At 41.0% G+C, this 18,302-nt stretch overlaps 1 protein-coding gene across 1 annotated transcript in view; it reads left to right on the top strand.

Moving 5' to 3' along the window:
• lrrk2 (leucine-rich repeat kinase 2) overlaps window positions 1-18,302 on the top strand; it is a 39,357-nt gene that overhangs the window by 20,020 nt on the left and 1,035 nt on the right. Inside the window, exons 21-51 of the mRNA XM_008410860.2 lie at window positions 242-357; window positions 464-533; window positions 1,611-1,807; window positions 1,900-2,150; window positions 2,674-2,822; window positions 3,648-3,741; window positions 3,836-4,022; window positions 4,097-4,278; window positions 5,173-5,387; window positions 6,347-6,474; window positions 6,559-6,777; window positions 7,379-7,580; window positions 7,766-7,854; window positions 8,762-8,949; window positions 9,036-9,190; window positions 9,807-9,953; window positions 10,150-10,341; window positions 10,533-10,679; window positions 10,769-10,881; window positions 11,055-11,245; window positions 12,452-12,612; window positions 12,698-12,868; window positions 12,978-13,078; window positions 14,188-14,412; window positions 14,501-14,694; window positions 15,492-15,564; window positions 15,639-15,829; window positions 16,156-16,308; window positions 16,375-16,580; window positions 17,462-17,530; window positions 17,657-17,788. Coding sequence (XP_008409082.1) covers window positions 242-357; window positions 464-533; window positions 1,611-1,807; window positions 1,900-2,150; window positions 2,674-2,822; window positions 3,648-3,741; window positions 3,836-4,022; window positions 4,097-4,278; window positions 5,173-5,387; window positions 6,347-6,474; window positions 6,559-6,777; window positions 7,379-7,580; window positions 7,766-7,854; window positions 8,762-8,949; window positions 9,036-9,190; window positions 9,807-9,953; window positions 10,150-10,341; window positions 10,533-10,679; window positions 10,769-10,881; window positions 11,055-11,245; window positions 12,452-12,612; window positions 12,698-12,868; window positions 12,978-13,078; window positions 14,188-14,412; window positions 14,501-14,694; window positions 15,492-15,564; window positions 15,639-15,829; window positions 16,156-16,308; window positions 16,375-16,580; window positions 17,462-17,530; window positions 17,657-17,781 — 4,901 coding nt within the window. The 3' untranslated portion in view covers window positions 17,782-17,788. The remainder of the gene's footprint in view (window positions 1-241; window positions 358-463; window positions 534-1,610; window positions 1,808-1,899; window positions 2,151-2,673; window positions 2,823-3,647; window positions 3,742-3,835; window positions 4,023-4,096; window positions 4,279-5,172; window positions 5,388-6,346; window positions 6,475-6,558; window positions 6,778-7,378; window positions 7,581-7,765; window positions 7,855-8,761; window positions 8,950-9,035; window positions 9,191-9,806; window positions 9,954-10,149; window positions 10,342-10,532; window positions 10,680-10,768; window positions 10,882-11,054; window positions 11,246-12,451; window positions 12,613-12,697; window positions 12,869-12,977; window positions 13,079-14,187; window positions 14,413-14,500; window positions 14,695-15,491; window positions 15,565-15,638; window positions 15,830-16,155; window positions 16,309-16,374; window positions 16,581-17,461; window positions 17,531-17,656; window positions 17,789-18,302) is intronic.

Raw genomic sequence — 18,302 nt, 5'->3', positions numbered from 1 at the left:
ATAAGCAACCATTTCACATATATGTAATATAATAATATTGAAGATATAAATGGGCTTTTTCTATTTACTTCTGTTTGTTTAATACTAACATTTGCTTGATGATCTGAAACCCCTTAGCACACCAAAGACTAGAAACAAAATGATCCTGTATACTTGTTCATTCCACTGTTTGGTATGAATGGAAACTGTTTGTGTTGATTTTGCTCAATTCCTTCTTTCTTTTGTTCTTTACTCGGTTTAGGAAGTGATTCGGTGTCGGGGGCTCTGTCTCCAAAGTCAAAGAACAACTCTGTGGAGGAGCTGAGGGGAGACTCCTTCAAAAGGAAGCAGGGACGTCACAGGCACTCCAGTGCAGAGGTTGTTTATTCTTTCAAACTCATTACGGTTCAGTTTCCTTGCTTGGTTTACTTTGTGCAACATCGGATTCAGGATGTTCTTTTTCATCTGTTTGATACATATGCAGAGTCCTCAACCTGAAAATGAAAATAATGAATCGATTAATAGAAGATACGTACGGAGAAACTCTAAGCCGGGTAAGTCTCTCCAAAGGAAAAGAAAGAAATTAAAAATATCTTTTCTTGGCTGGAGTATTGGCTGGAGTATTGTGCCATAATACTCTGAACAATAATTCAGAGTATTGTGCCTCTGGCCAAGAAGCACAATACTCTGAATTATTTCTGTGTCTTATTTATTCATTTAATTTGTTTTGTCTGGTTGTTTCATTTGACCAGACAAAACAACGGAGCTTAAAAAAACAGCATAAAAAATTATCTGTCATCGTTGCAAATATTAATGTGTAATTTAGGGCTGCAAATAACGATTATTTTAGTAATTGGATTACTAAAATAATCCAATTGGCACTCTTCAGATTTTCCGTTTAACCACTTGAATATTTTTTATGCAATATTAAAACACACTAAGTAAATAATGCAACTATTTTTTAAAATAAGAAAGTTAATATTTTATTGCAAAAACTGCAATTACAAAGCATGCCTTTACTGAATTTGAACTCCAATATGTATGTATATATCTTGGAATAATTACTTAATTACTGCTCTGATTAGGGGCTGCACAGTGGCGCAGTTGGTAGAACTGTTGCCTTGCAGCAAGAAGGTTCTGGGTTTGATTCCCGGCCTGGGGTCTTTCTGCATGGAGTTTGCATGTTCTCCCTGTGCATGCGTGGGTTTTCTCCGGGTACTCCGGTTTCCTCCCACAGTCCATATACATGACTGTCAGGTTAATTGGCCTCTCCAAATTGCCCCTAGGTGTGAGTGTGTGTGTGCATGGTTATGTGTGTGTCCTGTGTGTCTCTGTGTTGCCCTGCGACAGACTGGCGACCTGTGCAGGGTGAACCCCGCCTCTCGCCCGGAACGTTAGCTGGAGATAGGCACCAGCAACCCTCCCGACCCCACTGAGGGACAAGGGTGTAAGAAAATGGATGGATGAATGGACTGCTCTGAATATGTTGGGGGTTTTTCTAGCAAATTATAATTTTTTTTAGTTAATGACTAATCGATTACTAAATTAGTTGACGGTTATCTCAAAAATTGATTAATCACAATCAATCATTTCAGCCCTAGTGTAATTGTATTCTGGCTCATCGTCCTCAGTGCTGGGCTCTGGTGAGAACTCCGCTGCTCTTTTCAAAGAAAAGGAGAGGATCCGCCTGCTGGACCTGTCAGGGAACGAGCTGGACTCCCTGTCCTGTTTCCTTGACGATGCTCTTGTCCAGCAGCAGCTGTGGCACGTCCATCGCCTGGACCTGAGCAGCAACGTTCTGCTGGAGTTCCCCTCTGCCATCTGCCAGGTAATGCAGTTCAGCCAAATATGATAATTAGGTTGTATAACAGAGGAGAGTTTGACTTTTGGCTCTTGTTTCTCGTTTTGGTTTTGGCGCAGAGTTTGAAGAGTCTGACCCGTCTAGATCTGCAGGGTAACCAGCTTCGGTCGTTGCCAGACGACCTGCTGGCTCTGCCCTCGCTGAGCACACTCAACGTCTCCCGTAACTGCATCGGGCCCATGCTGACCTTCGACCCCGCTGTCACCTGCCACTCACTGATACAGATCAATCTGTCGTTCAATAAAATCACCACATTCCCCTACGAGCTGGGCCGGACTATGGGCAAGCTGGAGGAGCTGTTTATGGACGGGTGAGCTGTCTGGCAAACCGGTCATTTTACAGAGTTCAAAACCAAAATACTTATTATATTTCAAACTTTACAATGACTTTATGGAGTTTCAAATTTTAAATTTCTTCAAAAGGACAAAAGTGTTTTATCCTTAAATGTTTTCCATATTTGGTTTTGATTTTATCTGTTTAACTTTGTTGTTTTAACATTTTAACACAGTTTTCAATTAATTTAGTCAGTTTGTTTTTATGATTTGTTTTATCTTACTTGTTACTGATGTACAACACTTTGTTTCAGTTGTAGCGGTGTTACAAATAAAGTTGATGATGCTGATATTTTATTAAACGTTTCCTCTTGCACTTTTGGCAAAAAATAACTTAAGCACAGTTATTGTGGACAGACATCATTTTTGTCTTTTTTTTATTTTTTGCCAAAAATGATTTTGGCAACAAAAAAAACACACTTTTTTCTATTAATTTAGGAAGGTGATTATATAAAAAAATTGCTGCCTGGAAACATGCTTTTCTTTTCTTTTATTTTCCAGTAACGGTTTAACTGAGCTGTGCTCGGCTCTCTATCTCCCGGAAGTCAAGCTGCTGGATGTGAGCAAGAATAACGTGGAGAATATTTCTCCTGACTTTCTGACCAGCTGCCCTAAACTGGAAACTTTGAGTGCTTCAAACAACAAAATATGTCAGTACTAATGTGAGATGGATATTTTGTCAAGAATGACTGATACTTTCTGGGAACGTAGACAGACACTGACCTGATTCAAGCAGAAATTATGTGAAAGTGGAAGGTGCAATCAACAGTACGGTGAAGACATTTGCAGATGCTTAGTTATGCCATCAGTATGTTTTATTCAGTTAGCTATTTAAGTGGAAACATGATCTGTAGAAATTCAGATGAAGTTGTATTTCTACAGGAAACCTTTCCAAGTTGGCAGAACCTTTAAAGTGAGGAACTACTACTGACATTAAGCTAAAAAGTTAATTGCGCTAACCCCAGAGCACTAATCGTAAACATTAGTTTGGCTAACGCTAAAGCAATACACCAACAAGGTAGTTAGTAGAAGCTAATGCTAAAAGCTAACTTCAATTCAAATTATATATGCCCTTGAAAGACTACAACCCTTGAGCACCAATTTTTATTTTCAATCATCATAATTTGCATGTTCTGTTTATTTGCTTAAATATTGTTCTCTACTGTCTGTGTTTTTGCCCTTGTATAATTCTTGTTTGAAATAGTTATTTGGAAAAATAGAGAGGAGAGGAAACAGAATTGATGTGTAAAAAGTCTTCACTTATTTCAAAATAAGAGCATGAATGTAAACGTCTAACTACTTGAAGAATCTTTTTAAGTCGACAATCACAGCTTCAACACAGATGCCATACATCTTCTGATAAGTGAAGATAATTTTTCTGGGTCTGGGTTTAAGTCCCTTAGTTATTCAGTTGCACTCACTTTACATTCATATTATTCGATCTAAATAAATCAATGTTACCTATGCCTGTCCAGGTTCCCTTTCCCAGCTGCCAGCCAAGGTCACAACGTTGAAACTGGCTAACAACAAGTTCACTCACATTCCCGAGGCCATACTGATTCTACCAAAGTACGTCCTGAAAAATAAAACAATACACCTTTTCGTGTCTCATAGTCAGATGAGCGGATTCTGCAGTACGTAAGGCCTCATTCTCTCTGTCCAGCTTACGTTCAGTGGACATGAGGACCAACAGCATCGACGTTCTACCTGGTCCGGGGTGCTGGGTGTCCCATAACATCCGGGAGCTGATGTTCAGTCAGAATGGCATCAAAGGTTTGGATCTGAGTGGACCGATCTACAGATGGTCCAGAGTGGAGAAGCTCCATCTGAGTGACAACAAGCTTAAAGAGGTGAAGCTGCAGAAATGAAGAATGTCTGTGGCAGGAGAATATCGTTTAAACACTGTTGTGTTGTTTCCTTGCAGATCCCGCCGCAGATCGGCATGTTGGAAGGCCTGAACTCTCTGGATGTGAGTCGGAACGCCAGACTGAGGTCGTTCCCGGATGAAATGGGAAAGCTGGGCAGACTGTGGGACCTGCCTCTGGACGGCCTTCAACTGGACCTGGATCTGAAACTTATTGGCAACAAGACCAAAGACATAGTTAGGTCAGCAGCATTGTTATTTTTAAATATAAACTCACACCAGTTGTGTCCAAAGTTGGTCCTCGATGGCCGGCATCCTGCATGTTTCAGTTCTCTCCCTGGTTTAGCACACCTGGATCAATTGATGGCTCATTAGAAGACTTAAGACTGGTGAGGAGGATCTTACTACCACCAGTACTAGTTATAAGTGAATTAATCTGCTAGTGGAACAAGGTATTTTTCTTATATTAGAAGCCAAGTTCCAGTGGTAGATTATTTCGCTCTTATGCACTATTATGTGCTTTCCAGGCACATAGAACCATGTTATAGCACAGTCAAGTAACTATGTTACCTTCAGTTTTTTTTGTTTCCTTTTTTTTAAAAAGACTATAACAAACATGACTTAAAAGAAATGTTACTTTGTAATTTAACGCCTTGGAATTGGAAATCTGTGTTTTTTAAAAACACTTGCTTTTTCTGAAGCTCCGCTTTCAGAAAGTCACCACAACATGGCTCCTCTATTAACCCTTTAACAACGTTAAACATAACACAGAGAAGAAGCTTGTTTAATAAGCAGATGCTCAGTTCCATCAGGTGTTTGCTAATTGCTGGTGGCTAGTCTGAAGAAGCTGAGTGGTGGAGTCGTGGGAGAGGCCAGCTCTGTGAGACAGAAGCTTGGAAACTACAGCTGCAAGGAGACGGAGCGAACTCCATGTTTGTTTTTGATGAGGGACTAACTTTATAACATGATGTAAAGCTCAAAAACGTTGATTTCACATAATATTGCCACTTTAAAACAAGCTGTTATGCTGAAAAGTTAATTGTAAGTTAGTTTTGTCTTATTTGAAGTGTACAAAGATATTTGCACCTTGCACTAAGTCACTCTCAGAAAATCAAGTAGTCTGTCCCGTTTCCCAGGTTCCTGCAGCAGCGCCTGAAGAAGGCAGTGCCGTACCACCGCATGAAGCTCATCGTGGTGGGGACCACCAGCTGCGGGAAGACCACCCTCGTCAGGCAGCTGATGAAGATGAAGCGGTCCCAGCTGAACTCAAAGCAGAGCGCTGTGGACGTTTTCGACTGGACCGTCAAGGAACGGGACAAGAAAATGTTGCTGAACGTCTGGGACTTCTCAGGTTGGCTCACATCGCAAATGTGACTCGAGAAATATGTGTGGGCAAAAAACGGTGGAAGTGCTGCTTGTCTAACAAGTTGGATGGGGAAAAAACATATAAAGGTGCAGTAACCTGAATCCAATAAGTGTGCTTACTCGTATGTTTTTGAAAATGGATCAAAAATCGAGTTTAAACAGTTACTCTTCTTGGGAATATAACATGAAACTTATAATGAAACTAACTTAAAGTACAGTTCATCTGTCCTGGAAGGATTTTTGTGACATTTGCTCATTTGCATGATGCTGTTTCTGTACTCTTTCTTTGTGACAACAATCTCTTGTCTTCTTTTCAATGTCTGGGCTAAGAAGAAGAGTCAGACAAAATCCTTTTCTTCCTTAARAAGCCTGTGGTACATTAAAAACTTGTTAGAAAACATCTTGTGGTGTAATCAAGGCAAACTAATATTTTTTGGCTGCACAAAAAAAACTAAAACAACACGTTGGTGCTGTGGTGCCATCAAGGCGTGGGATTGCTTTGACATCAGATGGAATTGAGTATTTTGTTAAGGTGAATGAAATCATGAAATGTTTCACAAGCCAGTCAGTTTTGACCCCAAATCTCCACTTTCAGATTAAACAGAGTTTTAGTGTTTTAGCGTCACATGGAGCCTGAGAACTCACTTAAAAGTCAAGAATGGAATAATTTCACCTGTGCAAAACAGAATGGACAATGTTCCCAAGTAAAACTATGGGAAGGTGACTCTTACCAAAGAAGACAGAATGCTTAAACTGAATCTAAGTTCTTTAAAATATGTTAGTGTAAGGGTGTGCACATTTATGCAAGCAGGCTATTACACCTTTTTCAGCCACATTAAAGTGTTTATTTGTGGGTTCATGTTTTCATTTCACAAAAACTTGCCATTTTACCACAAGTAAAAGGCATTTAGAAGCACATCAGTTCTAATCTTGTTTGCTCCACAGGTGGAGAGGAGCTCACTGGCTCTCACCCTCTCTTCCTCACATCCAGAGCGCTCTATCTGGTCGTCTACGACCTCAGTAAGGGACCCAGTCAGGTGGACGCTCTTAAGCCCTGGCTCTTTAACATTAAAGTGAGCCACACACTAAATGCACAATGCATTTAATTTTATCACGGTTTCCCCAACACGTCCATTTGTTTTGTGTTTTTTCCTCAGGCAGTGGCTCCACTGTCTCCAGTCATCCTTGCTGGAACCCACACCGATGTGAGCGAGGAGCTGCAGATTCAGTCATGCCTGAGTAAAATCAGAGAGGAGCTGCTGAGCCATCAAGGCTTCCCGGCCATCAGAGACTGTCACATGGTCTCGCTCTGCGAGGACTCTGACTCCATCGCCAAACTCCGCAAGGCGGTCATCAGAGAGGTCACCAACTTCAAGGTAAACGCAAAGAAACCTGAAACCGGGCATCTGAGCAGCCACCCCACTACTTACATTGTTATGTAAAATCAACTTTTTTGAGCTGTACATCATGTAATAGGAAATTAAATTATATCACACTTGTTTAGCACATTTTTTTAAGTTGTATTGACTCTTGTGGCCTTTACTTGAGAGGTCAGACAGGAAAGTGGTTAATGAGAGATTGGGAAGACATGCGGCGAAGACCACCAGGTCGGGATTCGAACCTGTGACGTTCAGGTTGAGGACTAAGGCCTCAATACGTGGGTTTTGCTTTACCCCATGCCACCTCAGCTCCCCGTATAGTAATTTTAATAGTTTTTATAATGTTATTCCCTCATCAAAACCATATCTGGAGTGTTGCTTTGATTCTTTCATGCATGTTTGAAAACTCCTTTAATCTCTCATGGCAACCATTCAGCTGTGCAAAACACAGTCAAATTTCTTTAGTCATATTTGATATATAGCATTTTTATAACAACTGAAGGCAACATAATTAATTTATTGTGCAATAAAGTGGCACTCCATGCCTGGAAAACACGTAACACTGCCCCTTTAACACACACCTCATCTGTTTGTCCAGATCCAAGGCCAGCAGGTTATGGGTCAGTTGGTGCCAGACTGCTACGTGGAGCTGGAGCGCAGAATTCTCCAAGAGAGGAGCAGAGTCCCGCCAGAGTTTCCTGTCCTCAGGTACGACAAGCTTCTGCAGCTTATCCAGGAGAGTCAGCTGCAGCTGGAGGAAACCGAACTCCCCCACGCCATCCATTTCCTCAGTGAAGTGGGTCAGTTGAGAACTGAACTTTAATTCTGACACTAACACTAGTTTCCAACATATAATGACTGTTTAAAGTCTGTTTAAATCCCGTGTTCCTGTTGAGGTAAAATCAGTTTTTGTACAGCAATATTTTGTGCTTTAATGAAATATAAGCCCTCACTCTAACAGCTTGTAATTTATTTTTCATATAAGGAATTTTATTACATTTTGACGACCCTGCTCTCCAACTTCAAGAACTTTACTTTATCTACCCACAGTGGTTGTGTAACATTCTGTCTCAGGTAAGCATGTGAAGTATATAACTTTTCCCCCTCAGTACATTATAACACTGAAATCGTCTTTTATCAACAGCGGGTACGCAGTATTATGTGGAATAAGTTATATATAGATTGTGATTAATTCATATTTTACTTAATACTATTTTTAATCAATACAGTTATTTTTTGTAACATAAAATCTAAAGCAAATGTGAGCATCAACTGCATACAACAGACTAAATATAATATTGGCATACAAAGTGAATTCAGGGAACTCAAGGATATTGCATCCAAGCAGTTATTTGTAATTGAAACACTGATATTGTATTGATATTGCAATGGCAAATTTTGATATATTTTGTGGCTTTGTTAGATTTGGGCAGTGGCAGGTCCAAATCTAACAGATTTTGTTGTGCTAGCCCTAATGCACTAATCATAAACATTAGTTCTGTTGACACTAAAGTACTATGACAACATGGTAGTTGGCAGAAAAATTAATTTAGAGGAAGCTAAGTGTGCTAAACATGATCAAAGTTTGCAAAAACTGCTAAAGCGTTGAACTAAAAATTAGTTCTGCTATTAGCGGATTAGCAGATGAGTGCCTACCAGTGGAATTGGTGTTCCAAACCTCTGGCCTTTTCTATTTATTTTTATACAAGAATTACTTCACTATAGTTCTATTTTCAGGAAAGTTCTATTTTACCAGTCAGTGTTTATATGCAAACAAAGCTTTTCCCTAGAGCTCAGTTCATTCAACAATGAGAAAAATAAACTGGACTTAAAGTCTTCAGCTTCATTGACATTTTCATAGTCATCCCTCTCCTCAGGCTGAAAATTTGTGTCCTACTTAATAAAATCTTTGAGTTTGTGCTTGAGTCGTATCTAAACACTGAAAACTGTGGGACACATGCCGTGTCTGTCCTCTGTGCAGAAACTGACCTTGAAGAGCTGTGGCCTCTTGGAGCAACCAAAGGGAGTGGTTCAGCGTTCTGTTGTGGAAAGGTTTCTGTTGGAGAAAAAATGTTTCCCCAAGAGCCACATGCTTCAGTTTTTTAAACTTTTGGAGAAGTTTCAGATTGCCCTTCCCTTTGGTGAGGACCAGCTACTGGTACCCAGCAGGTATGTTAAGATTTCTTCATGTGGAAATACATCCATGTAGCGCTGCCAAGTTTGTGATTTTCTCTGATTCGTTTTGTTTTAAACAGTTTGTCCAAACACAGACCAGTTATAGAACTACCTCACTGTGAGAATTCTGAGATGATTGTGCGTCTGTATGAGATGCCCTACTTCCCCATGGACTTCTGGTCTAGGCAGATCAGTCGCCTGTTAGAGGTCTCCTCGTATTTGCTCTGTGGAAGAGGTAAATCCAACAATGGCTGCTAGCATCAGTGCTGCTTACTACATTTTGTCTGAATGTTGGAACATAATGCTCCCCCATCTTTGTAATACACATTTGACGTTGCAGCACACACAATTTGATCATCACATATGGTAAGCCTGGTTGCCGCCGTTCAGTCCTATACTGTACAGATGCTTTACTCACCTTTGGATGTTGGATGCCTGAAACTGAAAGTAAAAAAATAGTCTAATATTGATATGAGCTCCTGAGGGCACTGCGTGAACATTGACATTTAATTCCTGGATGGTTAGTTGACCTTTTAAAATAAAAGAATAAAGTAAACGACACAAGAACATTAAAAATAGTAACGCACCTGGGGAATGACATAGCAGAACACTGTGAATACCATACTACTGATTTCAGTTGACACACCCCGTTCACGACAGAAGTGTCACAAATACAGGTTCTGATGTTCCTCAAACTCCACTTCAATTCATTTAGTATTCCTTTAGTATTCCTTTAGCGTAGACCCACTTCAAAAATGTCAAATGTTGGGAATCAGCAATAGCAGCTTAAGATTTCCAGGAAAGAAAGACAGCGGATATTAACTTTGTCACTTTTTTTTTTCTCTCTCCAGAAAAGGTGCTTCGACCCAACCGCATTTACTGGAGGCGAGGTATTTACCTGAACTGGTCCCCTGACGCGTACTGTCTAATGGAGGCTACTTCAGAGGAGCAGAGTCCCTCCAGCTTTGTGAGGATAACCGTTCCCTCATCTCAAAAAGGTACCAAAGGGTGCAAACTGTATGGTCTCAAACATGATAAAAGAATTGTAAATCCAGATGGTTATTTGCATCAGCAATGTATTCCATTTGATGCCTCTTACTTTTTATTTTTCTGGACTGTCTCTAAAGATAATCCACATAATTCCATCCCTGACAGCATTACTTCCTGTTTTCCCCATTTTCTCCTTCTGTCCAGGCCGAGTGTTACTGGGTCAAGTGGTGGACCATGTTGACTCCGTACTGGAGGAATGGTTTTCTGGTCTGCTCAACACCGACATGCATGGCAATGGAGAAGCTTTGCTAAAGAAGTGGGCTCTCTACAGTTTTGAAGATGGCCAGGAGTGGAGCAAGATTCTACTAGAAGACCTATGTAACCATTTTGATGAAGGTACAGTACATCCTTTTAATTCCCAATGGTAAATTCAGCATATATGCCGATGACATCGTCTTCTTTTTGGTTTTCTCTTCCGATGATATTTGGTTGCCAATTATGAGTTGACTTCCTAAAAGTGATTCTAAAACTCCCAGTGCATAGTCCCAGCATTACTCAAACAAACCTAATGACCGTGTTGATCCTAGATTTCTTGATGGTGAACCCAGAGAATCCGCGCTGCAAGCTTCCGATCTCTCAGATTGCCCCGGACCTGGTGCTGAGTGACCAGCCTGCAGGGATTTCACTGGATGGCGAGGAATTAGAAGTAGACCTCTCCAAAGAACATAGTCTAGGTACAGCTTTTTGGTTTTTCTGTAAAATAAGTCTCCTGAAATCATTTGTCCTATAACAATTTAATATTTGTAAATCTTATATTTTAAAGGGGACGGAGGCTTTGGAACAGTTTATCGAGGAATTTATAAAAACGAAGAAGTTGCTGTGAAGGTTTTCAACAAGCATACTTCTGATCTTTACGTCCACAGACTCCTCAGACAGGTACTGCTGGAAGGGTTCTGCCGCAGCAATGGATGCTGTTGGGTTTCAGACATTTGTAGAAGTCGATGATTGGCTGGTTTTTTGTTGTTTTTTTTAAAATAAAAACTGTTTCATAAAAGTAGAAAAAAAACACATTTTCTTTCACAGATAAAACCCCTTGCTGTTTTTTCCAGGAACTGGCGGTCCTAGGTCGTCTCCGACATCCCAGCCTGGTGAGCCTGCTGGCCGCCAGCTCCGCTCCGCCGGTCCTGGTGATGGAGCTCGCTCACAGAGGCTCTCTGGACTCCCTCTTTAACCACGAGAATGGCAGCCTGAACCGGAAGCTGCAGCACAGGATCGCCCTGCATGTGGCAGATGGCCTCAGGTACAAAGTTAGAAAAAAACTGGAATATGAGGACCAGCTTCTGCAGTCTGTATTTGAAGTTTCCCTAATCATATTAAAATATTACAGAGTTAAAGTGGAAGTGAAGGTGTTCAGTTTCCAAAAATCAGGACATTGTATAATATCGAGCATGTACATTTTTTGATTTGGTTAATTTTAGGGTACACTGATAAATCAACCAGTCGATAAATCAGCCCCAATTTCCTTAATTTTGGGAGAGTGGTGATCGACCAATACTTGCATGTGAAGCTGATCTTGTCCACCAATCTCACCTACCTCGGCTAACGTCTAAAACTCAACCTCTGTCCTAATATGTCCCGCATGTTTAGGCTTGTTTTCTTACCTATTCAGTAAATAATTACTTTACAACTTTTGGGAACTCTTTGATTGAAAAGGATTGGAAAGTATTTTAACTTTTAGCCCCAGATCATGTTATCATTAATTAATGGAAAAGGAAAAAGGAAGCCATGACATCACTGGAAAAAGGAACTCTTTCTCTACGCAGAAGCAACATAAATTTTACACCTTAATATCAAAATAAACACAACAGGAAAGACGCAGACAGTTTCTAGACATGGTAGAACTTGATTTTTCACAAAATGTGCTTCATTTCTTCCTGCCTTTTCTGTGTGCAAAAAATACAGACAAATCTCAAATTTGAAGCTTCCATCAAATTGAAACATGATTACCATAGTGTTGCATCAGCCGTCCTTTGTTGTATGTGCTTTAACCATTTGAGATCAAAGGAAACCCCTTGCTACTCCCTGAGGAATCTGTATCTGTTCTTCCTCCATACTAGATTTAAACACTGTGTAGTCTGTATGATTCTCCTTCTGGACCACTCAAGTCTTCTGGTTGTCAACATTACATGTTTAGTTGCTTGTTTCATAATTGGAGACAGAATTATGTTTGCATGGTGTATAGCACTTTGGACTGCCTTTATGCTGAAATATGCTATACAAATAAACTTGACTTAAATAGGTAAAGGTGTAACGTAAGTCTATAGATTTAATTTGATCCTTTTTTTTATCCCCTGAAAATCACGTTATGTAATTTTGCTTATTTTAAGAAGGTTCATTCATAGTACAGATTTAGTTTTTGCTGTCTTGGTTCCATATGAACGTAGAATTTGACGTAGAATGACTTAATGTAATATCCATTCAGTCAGTGATTGATCTTTATGATCAGGTACCTCCATTCCGCCATGATCATCTATCGGGACCTGAAGCCCCACAACGTGCTCCTGTTCAACCTGAAGAGCGACTCGGAGATCATCGCCAAAATCACTGACTACGGGATCGCTCAGTATTGCTGTAGCATGGGTGTGAGGAGCTCCGAGGGGACTCCAGGTCAGTCAGAGTTTCTTTTCTGTGGCCGATTTAGGCTGACTGGAAACAAGAGCTCTGACGGGTCTCCTCCTCCTCCGTCTGGCAGGTTTCCGAGCGCCCGAGGTCGCCCGGGGTAACGTGATCTACAACCAGCAGGCGGACGTGTTCTCGTTCGGCCTGCTGCTGTACGACTTGCTGACGAGAGGCGAGCGCATTTTAGAAGGCATGAGGTTCCCCAGCGAGTTTGATGAAGTGGCGGTGCAGGGAAAGCTGCCAGGTGAAAAAAAGTCTGACTCTGGGTTCACTTCTGAGATTTACGAAAAATAATTTTAAAAATGACCTTTTTAATATTTTATTTTATTATTTCATTTTATTTTTTTACACAGACCCAGTAAAGCACTATAATTGCTCACCTTGGCTCAGCTTCCAGGCTCTGATGATGGACTGTCTGAAGGAAAGCCCACAGGATCGACCCACCTCTGCTCAGGTGAGGTGTTGAACAGCTGTTCCCTGTTCTTCAGTTGTCTTTGATAGTAAAAATAATCTATAGTAGAACCAGGATGTAGGTTGATTCAGATCCTCATGGAAACTGCAGGGTTTATGAAGGTTTCACCAACTCAAATTTAAGACTATTTAAGGTCTTTAAGGACATTAGGAATTAAATTTAAGACCTGTATTATGACAAATATGTACAAAAGGAAATTTTATATTTTATATCTATATGTGTATGTAAATGGGGAAACTATTGAGGAATAAATGGCACTACTTGTGACACCTATAGATATTGTCATATTCATACTTTAGACATTAATTACAGTTACAATTACCCTTTATTCTTCTTTCTCTATTCTCTTTTTGTTCCATGCTCTATGCATTTCCTTTTCTCATCCTTTTCAGTTGTAATTCCCTCCATGGTGACAACTTTGTTGAAATAAAATAAGACTGGTGTTTGATCACCTTGTTTAAAGTCCACCAAACCTCTAACTTCAGTGTTGCACCCCATGCTCCTCTTAAATCAGTGCTACGGTTAGTGATCCCTGTGCAGTTTTCTGGGAAGCTTTAGCCAGACCAGGAGAGAAAAACTTAAATTTCTGAGGTCTGTTTTTTGCTCTTGACAGCAGCTTTGTGGATTTCACAGTGGATATGGCTCTCTCTCCTTAACCCTCACAGACCAAGCTTTTTTGCACAGAGTGCATGTAGCATTGTATAGGTTAGCAACAGAAGTGAGGCGAAGACAAACATCGTCCAGCAAATTTATCTATGGTAGGCACAAAAAAGCCAGCTGGTTAACTAGCAGGGGGATGTTAGCAGGTAGTTAGCTGTAGCTCCAACTGCCTAGAGTCACAGGAAGCAATGAAGATGTCAGCAGCTGACTTAAACTTTTCCCTGACAGAGTATTTAGGGTCCAGTTATTTTTTTWAAAAAAATGAATTTAAGACATTTTAAGGCCTTAATTTTAGCTATATTTAGATTTTTTTTAAAGGATCTGCCGGTACCAGTTAGGTTTTTGAATCCCAAGCACAAGGAAACAATTTTATAGATCATAACCTTTTTTACCATCTTTATTTATTCATTTTTCTTCTGTGATGTGTCCAGGTGTTTGAACGGCTAAATTCAGGGGAAATGCTGAGCTTAATAAGTGAAGTGAAGTTTTCTAGCATGTTTACTGCTCAGTGCATCACAATGAGCAGCGGCAGCACTGCCACCGGCGGCGACCAGAAGACATCAAGCCACACAGCCTGGCTCGGTGGGGGCAGCAGCTCTAAGAGGAAGGGCTTCGTCACAGCTGTGGACCTGCAGACCAACGCAGTCACCACACAGGTACGAATACAGGTCCCAAAACTTGATGACTCATGTTTGACTTCTTTTAAGCTAAAGTATTTTAACTCTTTCCTGTCCTTGTGAACAGGAGGTCGATACCAGCCCTGTCCTTTGCCTCGTCACGGTTCAAATCCCAAATGAGGAATCTGATTGGCTGGTGGCAGGCATGCAGTCTGGCTCCTTACTGGTCATCAGCACCCAGGATGTGTGCACTTATCACCACCTGCAGAGTGTCACCGATGCCGTCACCTCGCTGTACTTCCATGTACACCCTCGGCGCACGTAAGTCCTTACAGAACCACTGAAGCTCCAGCTGATACTGTAGTGGAAATCATTGTCTGCTGCTCCAGACAATTTAAGAGCACGCTGTGTGTGCGTGTATGTGTGTGGTCTTGCATTTGATACATTATACGATCATTTCTCTAACGCATACCATGTTGTGGAGACTGTCTGCTACTTATGGGCCCCATAAGAAGAAGTTTTGTTTTTGGGTTATGGCTTAGGTTTAGGACTAAGGTGTGAATTGGTTAGGTATGTACTGATAAGGGCTAGGTTTGGGATCAGGTAATATGAATGCGCTCTGCTAGGTAGGTGTGAAATAAGTTAGAAATATATTAGTAATGAATAGTTTTAGAAAAATGTCCTTGTTAGGACTAAAGCCATTGCTAAAATGAAAGGAAGTCAACACAAATGCCTCAGTTGGATAGAAATACAAGGATGTGTGTTTATGTTTGTATACCTGTGTGCTCTAGAGAACATTTTGACTTAAAAACTCGTCTTGTATTCATCTTATACAATGACACAATAATCAACGTGCCTACTCAGAAACGTTTCTACTGAAACGTTGCAGCTGTTTCCAAAATATCAAAACGATCATTCTGATTGTCAAACGGGTTATCATGAGAAAAAGAAAATTATTCATTGATAAAAAATTTCAAAGCAGCAGTATAATTAGCTCATCAATCTCAAACCTGATTATTTAGAATATATACATCTATATTAGAAATAGGCAAATGTGTTTAAAATGATATTGTTGTGGGAATAATGCTTTCTATTCTTCATTTTTGATTCCTTTACAGCCAAAGGACGAATTACTTACTGGTCGGCACCGCAGATGGCGTTCTGAGTGTTTATGAGGAGTCTGTGCTCATGGTAACCGTTCACTCAGAACYGTCGGGTCCAGTGTGTTGTATGGTGATCACAGCTGTCTGCTCTCCTCCTTCCAGCAGGAGAATGGCCAGCCAGTGAAAAGCGTCACCGTTGGAAACGCCAGCACTCCGCTCATGTGTTTGGGTCAGTCAACTCACTCGCTGGACAGCAGGTCGGTCTGGGCCGGCTGCGGGACCAAGATCCTTTGCTTCTCAGCCGACTATGACGTCTGCAAGTCCATTGACACGAAACTGAACCTCATCTTCCGGTGAGTGTCATGTCTGGACCAAACAATATTTAGTTTATTTATTCTGGACATTTAAAATGTCTTCCAGTTCCAGTGTTGATGTTTATTAGAATTAGGTTAAACGGTCTTTGAGAATGTGTTCTTGCATCATTATGCCACTACCATTACATAACTTCAAAACAGTCTCAAAACAACAATATTATTGTTTATCGCAATAACTTCTGGAACGATTTATCATCCAGAAAATTATGTCATCATAACGGCCTCAGTGTCAATTTAAAGGGTTTAAAAGACATTCACACTCATGTAAGCTGGAGTAACAGTGGTGCTGCATGTACCTCCTCCAGTCAGCAGCGGGGTCAGAGCAGCGAGGCGTGCGTCTCCCGCATGGTGGTGGACAGATACGTGTATCTCAGCAAAGCCAGCACTCCGACCCTGGAGGTGTGGGACAAGAAGAGCGAGAGGATGGTGGACTGCATCGATTGCGCTCAGATAATCCGGTACGCTCCGTTGCACTTTGATTGAATCCGTTGTGAATCGGACAGTAACCGGGCCGTCCCTCACAGGCGGGCCGGCGGGGCGGAGCCGCCCTCCGAGGCTTCGCCCTCCTGGGCCACGGTGAAGACCTTGATGATGCAGAACACCGCAGCGCTCTGGATCGGCACTAGAGGGGGCTACTTGCTCCTGCTGGAGCTCTCCAAGCACCAGGCTCTGCAGGTGGTGGCACCGTCGTCGTGCGACTCCATCCGCGCCATCGTCTCTGCAGTCATACGTGGGTCATCGAATTTTTACATGGATTTCACTGCACGCACTGCAAAAATCCAAAATCTTACCGAGTGTTTTTGGTCTAGTTTCTTGTGCAAATATCTTGGTACATTTGAAATAACACAAAACTAACTCAGAAGTAACTTTTCAGCAAGACATAGGAATTATTTACTTGTTTGAAGTAAACAATTCCTTAATGTTGATTAAAAAAAATACAAGTAGATCATTTCACTTGTAACATGGGGAAAAAGTGATACTTTTTGATCAATATTACATAATTATTTACTTCAAACAAGCTCCTATACCTTTGCTGAAAAGTGACTTTTTAGTTAGTTTTGTCTTATTTCAAGTGTACTGAGATAACTTTACTAAAAACTAGACCCAAAAAAAACTACTTTTAAGATTTTGTGTTTTTACAGTGTAGATTTATTCTTTGGGAACAATGTGTATTCTGTTATCTTCTATTTGGAATACGAAGCAACATTAGACCCTCATCTGAAATAAACTGAAAATAAAACTTTTGGGGTTAATCAGGACAGAGTTTAACATCACGTAGGAAGTTTGCCAAGTTTTGCCTTTCAAACTTCCAACAAGAACACRATGTTTCCTGAAGCTTTGTGAAGGTTAACTCACCACCACCTCCGAGTCAGAGCAGCTCCTATCTGCTGTGCAGCAAGGAGAGCGTGAGAACAAAATGGTGAAAAAAATAAAACAAACAAAAAAAAAAAAAACATTATTAAGCAGCTGGCTTTTTGTTTGGCTTTTAGATTCACTGTCTCTCTGAGCGTTTGCGTGCAGATGAGTCGACCAGCCACACGCTGGGAGTTTTGTCCGTGTGTAACGGTGTTTGCACAAATGTTTCTTTTCTTTTTTCTTTCCTACAATCAGAGTCGACGAAGTGGAAGAACGCGGTGCTGGTTTTGGGCCGGAGGCTCCCACGAGACAGGAACCGGGACGGTGAGCGTCCTTGTTAGGCCCCGCCGCTTCTCTGTAAAAAAAAAAACAAAAAACAGTGGCCTCGCTGCGCAGCTCTCTCTGCAGAACGTGACACGTGTCTGTGTGTGTTTGTTTGCCATCTCTTAGATGAGGAGTCGGTGCTGATGGCGTGGAGCAGCATGCTCCCTCTGGAGGTCAAAGACCTGAAGAAGCACTGTGAGAAGAGGGAGCGCGCCGCGGCCAGGATGAGGGAGCAGCTCCACCTCGCCTGAGCGACAGGTTCTCGTTGTTCTAACCTCTTCACATGTTTCATCTGAAGATTTGGTGAATTTGAGCTCAGATCAAATATATCCTTATTTCTAAAAACCGATACTGGGTTGCAGGCGTGGAGCTCGACCTTGGTCATGGCTTTGTGCCCCAACCTGCTGACCTTTACCGCATGTCCTCTCCCACTTTTATTACTGACTTTCCTGTCTGGCTACTCTCGAATAAAGGCCGTCTCGTCTGAGCTTAAAAGAAAAAAACAAAAAACATAATAATAATTTTTTTAAAAGCAATACAAGATACTCAACAATCCGCATTTTGTGTTTGATTCATTTTTCCTGGAAGAATGATCATATAATCACTACTTTATTCTCATAATATACAACCTTATGCTTTTAATATTATGATGTCATTCTGATAATATTATGACTGTGTTCTAGTATTATCACTTTATCCTGATATTGACTTAATTCTCGTTTTATTCTGACCTCATTCCAGTAATATGACATTATTCTTGTATAATTACAAC

The sequence above is a fragment of the Poecilia reticulata genome, linkage group LG6 (assembly GCF_000633615.1).
Source record: "Poecilia reticulata strain Guanapo linkage group LG6, Guppy_female_1.0+MT, whole genome shotgun sequence".
Taxonomy (NCBI): Eukaryota; Metazoa; Chordata; class Actinopteri; order Cyprinodontiformes; family Poeciliidae; genus Poecilia; species Poecilia reticulata.
Note: the sequence above shows the minus strand (reverse complement) of the source record. Positions and strands in the feature narration are given on the sequence as shown.